The sequence below is a fragment of the Sceloporus occidentalis genome, unplaced genomic scaffold, assembly GCF_023333645.1.
Source record: "Sceloporus occidentalis isolate IW3139 unplaced genomic scaffold, rSceOcc1.0.p SCAF_41, whole genome shotgun sequence".
Classification (NCBI taxonomy): domain Eukaryota; kingdom Metazoa; phylum Chordata; class Lepidosauria; order Squamata; family Phrynosomatidae; genus Sceloporus; species Sceloporus occidentalis.
Genome location: NW_028317021.1, coordinates 5,798,390 through 5,808,051, shown reverse-complemented (window position 1 = coordinate 5,808,051; position 9,662 = coordinate 5,798,390). Strand labels below are relative to the sequence as shown.

At 43.9% G+C, this 9,662-nt stretch overlaps 1 protein-coding gene across 2 annotated transcripts; it reads right to left on the bottom strand.

Annotated features, from left to right (window-relative positions):
* Positions 1-688: 688 nt before the first annotated feature.
* Positions 689-4,406, bottom strand: PSMD9 (proteasome 26S subunit, non-ATPase 9). Of its 2 annotated transcripts, XM_089489801.1 has the most exons (6): positions 4,189-4,401; positions 2,910-3,012; positions 2,210-2,397; positions 1,984-2,085; positions 1,570-1,658; positions 689-805 (listed from the first exon to the last, which is right to left on the bottom strand). In XM_089489801.1, exons 1-6 carry the CDS (start codon positions 4,303-4,305, stop codon positions 778-780), a joined length of 627 nt encoding a protein of 208 aa, XP_089345927.1. In that variant the 5' UTR covers positions 4,306-4,401; the 3' UTR covers positions 689-777. The 2 variants fall into 2 exon arrangements, with proteins under 2 accessions (XP_089345927.1, XP_089345928.1); XM_089489802.1 differs by lacking the exon at positions 1,984-2,085 and having other exon boundaries at positions 4,189-4,406.
* Between the last annotated feature and the right edge of the window lie 5,256 nt (positions 4,407-9,662).

The following is a 9,662-nucleotide window of genomic DNA, read 5'->3' as shown; positions in this document are numbered from 1 at the left end:
TCTTTGATAACAGACTCCCTATCTAAAATCTAAACAGCACTGGGGCAGGGGGGAATAGGTGCTTTATATGATTTCATTATTTAATATAAAGGAAGCTTCATTATGACCAAGACAAAAAATGAAAGCCAACGTAAGCTACATTCCACCCATCTATTTGAAACAAGCAAGTTGTAACTAAATTAAAACCAGTTTTTGTAAAATCTAGATTAGGACTTCAATCCTATACATTCTTACCTGGGGCAAATGCGATTTACCTCAAAAGAGACACACACGCAAGCCTGGGCTGCTAGTCACAATAAGCTGAACACCCACATTTTTTAACAGAAAAGTTTATTCAAAATGACTTTATTATGTCAATGTGAAGTACCATAACTGCCAATTTTCCTATATTATTTCTCAATAAATGATTTACAAGCAGTCAGTGAAACCAGTGAAAACCCTACTGTGAACGCTAAGATAAATCTTTACTGGTAAACCCAGAAACAAACAGGAAAGAATAAAAAGGAGGTCCCAGAATAAGTTACCAAATTCCAAAATAAAGCAATGTGCCTCATTTTTTCCCCTTTTCCTTTTCAAATAAATGGCAGGAGAACAAGCCAAACTAACCCTATGAATCAGTACAGTTATAAACTGCTTTTATGTGTAACTCTATAAACCTCTTTGGTAGGAAACACCAACACCTCCACAATTCATGTTCTGCACTCCAGTTTATTCAAGTTACATGGTCGACTCAAAACTGAAATGGCACCAAGTTGTTGGGAGCTTTGTCACTGGAACTCATCTTTGCAGGGGAAGAATATTACAACTGGAAATGGGAAAGAAGAGAAAGATTAGGCCTTTGGCAACTATAATTTTTTTTATCTATAACCAACAGCATTTCTTCATCCCAAAACAACTAGCACAAACAGCATACCCTTCTTTTCAACTAAGGCTGTAGCTACACTGTAGAAATAATGCAGTTTGATACCACTTGCTATGGCTCCATCCTACAGAATCCTGGAATTTGGAGTTTTATGGAATGTTCAGCTTGGTGAAGAGAAGACTGGGGTGTGTGTGTGACATATTTGGACTCCTTAAATATCTCAAGGGCTGTCCCAGAGAGGAGAGACCTGTTCTTTGCTGCCACAAAGGGGAGAACCAGGTCTAATGGTGTGAAGTTTCAAGACAGCAGATTTCATTTGAAAATTAGAAGGAACCTCCTGACAGTAAGAGTGGCTTGGCAATGGAACCAAATGCCTAGAGAGATGGTGGAGTCTCCTTTTCTGGAGGTCTTCAAAAAGAGGCTGGACAGCTCCCTACTGGGAATGCTTTAGCTGGAGATACTGCATTGAGCAAGGGATTTCACTTGATGGCCCATGAGGCCCCTTCCAACTCTACAAGTGTATGATTGAAGGGGAAAACCCACGTTTTTCTAGCTTACGATCCTCAACATTCAACACACACAGAAGGGAGAAGCATTATGCAGGGTGATGTTCAGGTCCAGGGGATGGGAAGTATCCAGAATTATTCTCCAAAGTATCACACACAAAGAATGTAGCTTTCACAACCTGATAAGGTTATTTGGCTTACCCAAGAAGCCCTCTGCCATTCCAGCGTTTTGGTGTGAGACCCAGGTGCAGTCTCTCTCCTCCACGGATCACGGTCACACTTAATGGTTTCTGTAGGTGGAGAAGGCCGAAAGAAGTAACACCACACTGTAAACTTTTTACAGTATTAAAACAATTCACACTCTAGTTAAAGAAATAAAATACAATTTAAAAAATAAAAAGCTATTTAAAACAGTTCATTAAAACGATACAGGATCTCCTTGCCCATTCCTTAAAAACTGTTTCAAAAAGCCTGTCTTGAATAAAAAGGTTTTAGCCTGGCAACAGAAGGACAACAAGGATAGTGCCTTTCTGACCTCCCTGGGAACCTGTTGTCATTGTTATGCATCTGACTACATAGACCATCTGCCTAGTGGCAAAGGCCCAGATCACTTACCCCTTCACTGTGCTGTACCACTGTGGCAATGTTCTGCAGCGACTGAAAGTTGTGAGTATTCACAGAGCCAAACTCCACAATCTCATCATCAACTTGCAATCCCTTCAGAGAGAAGCAGAGAGTGACAGAGTCAATGTGTTTTGCCCTTGAGTGCCAAGTTGGTAACTAGCTTGAAAACCAGTGAAAAGATGGATGGCTACCAAGAGCAAGGAGAATCAGTACTTGCCGAAAGGCTGGCTGGGGATCCTGGGGTGACAGCGTTCACCTTGGCAAAAGGCTGAGGCAAGGCCTGGCTCATAGCTTCGGCTCGAGCTTCCGCCTCATCTTTTGCATGCTTCTCCTTATCCCGGGCATGAAGCTGGTGGAGAGCCTCTTCTACCTCTTGCATCAAAGCCTTGTGATCGTTTTGCAAACCTAGAGACAAAGAGCACCCACAAGTTAAGATGAGATGGGCAGCAGGTAGATTCACCAGCACATCTCTGGATGGTTTGCTAAAGTTTGGCAAAAATGTCTGAATCCCAGTGATGGAAAACGTGTAACAAAAAAGAATCTCCCTGTAATGTTCTAGACTTCTGTATATCTACTATTGAATGCATATTAGAGGAAATAAGGTAAATTATTGTTGTGTATTGTATGTGTATTCGACACTGCAATACAAGAAGTCTGCTGGGAGGCAATGAGAGCATGGTATGTTGGTAATGGGCTGGGCATTTGAACATGACCTGAAACAGTGAGGGAATTAAGTAGTTATAAACAAACCACATGTGTTTCCACAAGTCAGACTCTTGGCAGGTTCTTGCTTCTCTCCTTTTTCAATCCCCACCTCCTTCTCCAAGTGAAGGGAAAGTCAAATCAGGCTGTACTCCTGAACACAATGGTTATGAGTTTGAACTAAATATCAAGGGAACTAAGGACTGGATACTTACAGATGATGTTATGTCGTGCCGTCCGGACTTGGTAAAGATCAACATCTGCACGTGGGTAGCCTTCAACATCCACAAGAGGTTCATTCATCCCAACACCTTTTTGCTGCAGAATAAAGAGAATACAGTTAAGTGGCCTTTCAGATCTCTCTTGGAGGAGTCACAGAAGAAGGATCTTGTTATAAAGCGCACAGCTTATCAACTGAATTCAATGGGGCTTATTCCCAACTAAATGTGTAAAAAATGCAGTCAATGGAAAGTGGATTTTATATTGCTTGACTTTTATTGAGCAAGCAACCGCTTTACAATGAATGCTGTGTTAATTTTATCTGCTGGGGAGGTCACTCAAGCCAAAAAATAGCTGAACAAAAATATCTGATAGCTATAAGAAGTCCATTCATCTGAAATGTGGAACACAACTCTTGGTTCTGACAACAGACTAACACAAGTACCCTTCTGAAAAAGACACACACAGAGCTCACATGGGCAGGCTCAGCAAATAATGCAGGAATACATCTATTCTACTGCAGGAATGAAGAATCCCGCTGTTTATAAAAGCTGGAAGCCATCAAATAAATAGCAATGGCTGCAGACCTCTGGGAGCTGACCTGGTAGGAAATCCAGTAAGTGCCGTGGGGCCTTCAAAACAGAATCAAACTGTGTCATTGGATGGAACCCCTGGGATTTGTAGTTTGACAGGGTCTTCTTGCGCTTTCTCCGCCAAAGAGGCCCGACGGCTCCACCCACGCTACAAATCCCAGGATTCTGTAGAATGGAGTAATGGGAGTTAAGGTGTCCAAAAGTGCATGATTTCTCCAGTGTCGACTCACCTCGAGACAAAAAGGCTTCTGGAGTCTCTGCTAATAGACAGGAAGCTTGGCCTCCTGCAGATGCTGAAGCCAGCCTGTCCTAAGCTGGTGCCCTCCCGATTTGGACTACAAGACCCCTCATCAGAAGCATCCCAGGGGATGTTGGGAGTTGTAGTCCCTTTTTATGCTGAAGCAGACTAACACAGCTACTAGGGATGCATCCACACTGGAGAGATAACCCGTTTTTGGCACTCTTTTAACTCTTGTCTGGTTCAAGGCTATGGAATTCTGGGAGTTGGAGTATGTTGTGGGGCCCAGAGCGGAGCGGAGCTCCGCTCTGGGCCCCACAACAAACTCCAACTCCCAGAATTCCATAGCCTTGAGCCAAGGCAATTAAGTCGGTGCCAAACCGGTTTATTTCTCCAGTGTGGATGCAGCCGCAGATGCTTTCTCCAGTGCGGCGCCGCGCTTACATCCTCCAGGACTTCATAGTAGGCTTGGATCTGGGCCTCGATCTCCTCTTTCTTCTTCATCAGGAGCTGCACATCGCGGACAGTCACGGCCTTCGAGCTGCACTCTTCCCGCGACATCGCCGGCGGAGGAGGAGCAGGGGAAGCACCGTCAAAAGCGGCGGCTCCAGCTTCGGAAAAACACCAACAACTACGGGTCGCGCGGAGAGGCAAAACAGCTCCGCCGCGAACCCACCCACCCTTCAGGCCGCGTGACCAAAGAGGCGGCCAATGAGAGACAAAGGGCGGGGCTTGGCGACGGGGGCGGAGCCAAGGGAGGGCGGGCTAGTAGGCGTCTTCCTATTGGTTGAGAATGAGGTGGCTCTTTCCACAGAGAGGCCTCAAGGCAAAGTCCAACGACGCCACAAAACAAGCACGACGATTCAGGAGCCCAACAAGCCAGGAAAAGGCCCCATGGCTGCATCCACACTGGAGAAATAACCCCGTTTAGCACCGCTTTAACTCTTTCTGGCTCAGGGCTAGAGAATTCTGGGAGTTGGAGTTTGTGCTGGGCCCAGGGCAGAGTTCTTTCTCCAGTGTGGATGGATGCAGCCCGTGTCAGGCCATCACCACAGAAAAGCTACAAACACTCCCCTAGGCTGCCTCCGCACTGCAGAAATAATCCAGTTTGACGCCACTTTCACTGCCACAGCTCAGTGCGAGGGAATTCTGGGAAGGGGAGTTTTAGCTGTGAGCCATGCTCAAGTCCCATCAAAGAGATTGGGCCTTTCTCCCGCCTTTCTCCCCGGAGGCACCCAAGGCGGCTCTCGCCAAGAAAACCTTTAAAACGATTACAAAATTCAAACAATTCAAACATCTCTATATAAAAATCACATATTAAATATATACAATAAAATTAATATAAAACCACATAAAATATAGTTAAGTTAAAAACAGACTTAAAAACCCACCTGCTCTATTTCTATTTCTACAGTGGGCCCTTGGTATCTGCTGGGGTTTGGTTCCAGAACCTTCCACGGATACCAACATCCACAGATGTTCAAGTCCCATTAAATACAGTGGCCTAGTCAAATGGTGTCCCTTATATAAAAGGGCCAAACCAAGGTTTGCCCTCTGGAATTTAGGCTTACTTTGACTATTTCTGAGCCGTGGCTGCTTGAATCCGCGGATAACAAATGCAGGGCTACCAAGGGTTAACTGTAACGCTGGGCTTGAGACCGCGTGGCATATTTACCGACCAGTGTTGGCTTTCCTAAGCATTGCTTCTGGTTTCAATCTGCTTGGCTGCCTTGGGATTTAGTCTGGAGACTAGCCTAAGGTCTGTTTTGACTTAAAGCCTCCAGAGAACTTTGCAACGTCCCAAATCTTTACCTCACCAGTCACTCATGGGGCCACTCATGTTACATGGATTTGTACTTGGTTGACCGGCCAAAACCAAAAGGTGCTCAACAATGGCTCCTTTTCATCCTGAAGAGAAGTGACCAGTGGGGTCCCACGGGGCTCTGTCCTGGGCCCAGTGCTATTCAACATCTTTATCAATGACTTGGAGGACAAAATTGGGGGCACACTTATCAAATTTGCAGATGACACCAAATTAGGAGGAGCATCTAATACTCCAGAGATCAAAATTCAAAATGACCTGAATAAACTAGAAAGTTGGGCCACAGCTAACAAAATGAACTTCAACATGGAGAAATGTAAGGTACTGCACTTAGGGCGGAAAAATGAAATGCACAGATATAGGATGGGGGACACCTGGCTTAAGGAGACAACATGTGAAAGGGATCTAGGAGTCCAAGTAGACCACAAGCTGAACATGAGTCAACAGTGCGATGCGGCAGCTAACAAGGCCAATGCGATTTTAGGCTGCATCAATAGAAGTATCGTATCTAGATCCAGGGAAGTAATAGTGCCACTATATTCTGCTCTGGTCAGGCCCCACCTGGAATATTGTGTCCAGTTCTGGGCGCCACAATTCAAAAAGGACATTGAGAAACTGGAGCGTGTCCAAAGGAGGGCGACTAAAATGGTGAAAGGTCTGGAAACCATGCCCTATGAGGAACGACTCAGGGAGCTGGGGATGTTTAGCCTGGAGAAGAGAAGGTTAAGAGGTGATATGATAGCCCTATTTAAATACTTGAAGGGATGTCATATTGAGGAGGGAGCAAGTTTGTTTTTTGCTGCTCCAGAGACTAGGACCCGGAGCAATGGATGCAAGCTGCAGGAAAAGAGATTCCACCTCAACATTAGGAGGAACTTCCTGACAGTAAGGGCTGTTCAACAGTGGAACACACTCCTTCCTCGGAGTGTAGTGGAGTCTCCTTCCCTGGAGGTCTTTAAACAGAGGCTGGATGGCCATCTGTCAATGGGGATGCTTTGATTGAGAGTTCCTGCATGGCAGAATGGGGTTGGACTGGATGGCCCTTGTGATCTCTTCCAACTCTACGATTCTATGATTCTATGATTCTAATCAGTGTCGTACGTCTATCTTTTTAAATTACCACAAGTCGCCTTGAATACCTTTTTGGGGAGAAAGGCAGGATAGAAATCCCTTCAATAAATAAATGTTTGTTTGTTTACTATATTTATTTGTATCCCACTCTTTTCCCAGAACTGGGACTCAGAGCAGCTTCACAACATGGAAAGAAACAGGAAAATTAAAAACATAAGAAAAAAGTACATTAAAAAGGAATGAAATGATTACAATATTAAAACAGATAGTTATTTTAAAAATAAAACATTTTAAAATAAATGATAAAGATATTTAAAAATTACATAAATTATTATTATTATTATTATTATTATTATTATGCTTTATTTATATAGAATAGAATCATAGAGTTGGAAGAGACTGCAATGGCCATCCAGTCCAACCCCCTGCCATGCAGGAAATCTAAATCAAAGCAGTGTACATACAAACAATAAAATATATAAATGCATAAAATTAAATCGGAGAGGCATCTGAGGAAGAAGATTTTACAATAATTATGGGCAGAGGTAAAACTGACCCAAAGGGATCAACATGGGCTCCGTATCCACTCTGCAGTGATAGTGCTATGATCCCACTTGAACAGCCATGGCTCTGTTCTATGGAACCCAGGGATTTGTAGTTTGGTGAGCTAATTAGAAGGATCTCCTACAAAGCTCTAGTGCCTTACAGTGGAGAATGCCAACGAAGCAACCCCCGAGAGTGTATGACTTGCCCAAGGTGGGTTTCCGTGGCTTAGCGGGGATTTGAACCCTGGTCTCCAGAGTTGTAGTCCAGCGTTCAAACCACTGTGCCACACTGACTCCATCTGTAGTTCAAAGAGAGGTATGGTATAATTCACAACAACAAATGTAGAATTCGCAGTTCGAGAGCTCTACTGCTTCCCTAAACTACCTATCCCAGGATTTCATAGGATGCACCTATTGCAGTTAGAGCAAAATTATTGTGTTATAATTGCGTATTGTGAAAAGGCCCATAATTGACTAGAGCTGAATCACTACTGGCTGAAAATCCAAAATCCCTGTTAGTGGACATTGTTAATCTGGGTCAGAATAATAATAATTATTATTATTATTATTATTATTATTATTATTATTATTATTATTATTATTATTATTATTTTAAAGAAAAGCAGATGCTGTAAGAAGTTCCAGAGCGCCACCTGCTGTCTGGGAGCCCTTATTGCTACATATCTTATTCACTGCCAGCTGCTGGTTCAAGATATGGTAGCACTCTCAAATCCTACATCTCAGCTTCTTGTTGCCACCTACTGGTTAAAAACCTTGCAAATGCACCCCAAACTTTACTCCTGGGCCTGTTGCCATCCCCTCAAGCTCCATCCCTTTTTGCAAACCACACACCAGTGAGCCTGCATGTTGGAGGTACTAGTATCTCTCTGTTGTGGATCTTTGGATGACTATGAACCTGAATAGATACCACTGCTACATAGATCTTGGATTTCCGGACTTCCAGGGTGGGAAAGAACTTGACTCAGAATCAGAACGGGACAAAGAATGACTCCCTAGACTCTGAACCTGGCCCTGGGTGCAACACAATAAGTACTGTTGAAGCAATGGGAAAGAGTGACCATAACCACAGTGCTATCAGATTCATTCTATATGCAAAAGAAGCGCAATTACATTTGATTTGAACAGAGCTTCTCAGAAATGACAGAACTAGTCAAAAATGAAGTTGAAAACAAAGTCAAGAAGATCAGACCTCTCCTAGAAACTCGGAACGTTATTCAGAACCACTATAACGGAAGCCTAGCTAGAATTATAGTACAGATCATGAGAGGTATTGCAAAGTCCAAAGGGATGCCAGCATGGCTCATGAGTAATGTCACAGAAGCTATTAGAGGCAAGAAGAGGTCCTTCAAGGAACTGAGAACAAGTGGTGCGTAAATGCTTGTTTTTCTACTTAAATATGAAGAGCTAAATTGGGGGTGAGGTGCTGCATTGCAGCAGCCCTGGCCATCCGACTCAATGGTAGGGTTGCTGGGAACTGCAGTCCAACAAACCACTGGAAGAGCTGCATAGTTTTGCCCCCACTGACCTAAACCCAGTTCCTAATCTCAACTAGAGTCAACCTGTTGAATCAATGCTCTTACATAACCGGTGACTTGCCAAATTCCCATTCATTCAATGGGTATTGATAGTCGTCGTGAGCCAGCATGGCACAGTGGGGCCTTGGTATCTGCTGGGATTTGGTTCCATGGGTACCAAAGTCCGTGGATGTTCGAGTCCCATTAAATACAACAAATAGTAAAATGGTGTCCCTTCTATAAAATGGCAAAATCAAGGTTTGCTTTTGGAATTAATATATATTTAAAATATTTTAAAGCCATGGATGTTTGAATCCATGAATAAAGAATCTGTGGATATGGAGGGCCGACTATATAGCATTTTGTGCATTGGACTAGGACTCTGGGAGACCAGAATTCGAATCCCCACCCAGCCCTGGAAACCCACTGTGGGACCCTGAGCAGGTTATACTCTCTCAGAGCCTCAGAGGAAGGCAAGGGCCATCCTCCTCAGAATAAATCTTATCAAGAAATCCATCGTAGAGGGTTGCTGTAAGTTGGAGTCAACCTGAAGTCGCATTGCAACAACTAGTTGAGGTTTGGGGTTTTTGCAGCAAAAATATCAAAAATTGTACTTAAAATGTCCCCACCAGTCAACATTCGTTCAGTAGCTCTTTACAACAACTTTATAAGGCAGGCCTCTGTTAGCTTTGTATTAAAAGTGAAGAGCGGCCGTTGAGGGACAGCAGCTTGCTAAGGCCAGTTTCCCGTCTCCGAAGGGAAACTCGCACCAGTGACTTTGTAGCCCAGTTACACCAGCGGGCTACACCAGCCAATTCTTCCCTTTCTCTTGTCCGGTGGCATGGAGAGATGATAGTTGAGAAAGCCAAGGCTATCTTTTCAGTTAAAGTGCTTAAACTTTCCATCTGGAGGAGGAGGAGATGGGGTGGAGCTGTCCTGCCCCCC

Excerpts from the sequence above, each read along its gene's own strand:
- PSMD9 (XM_089489801.1), bottom strand. The coding sequence starts at position 4,305 with ATGTCGCGGGAAGAGTGCAGCTCGAAGGCCGTGACTGTCCGCGATGTG. Across the intron at positions 3,013-4,188 it reads ACTATGAAGTCCTGGAGGAT|CAAAAAGGTGTTGGGATGAA; the intron begins GTAAGCGCGGCG and ends TTTATTCTGCAG. Across the intron at positions 806-1,569 it reads AATGGCAGAGGGCTTCTTGG|TTGTAATATTCTTCCCCTGC; the intron begins GTAAGCCAAATA and ends TCCCATTTCCAG.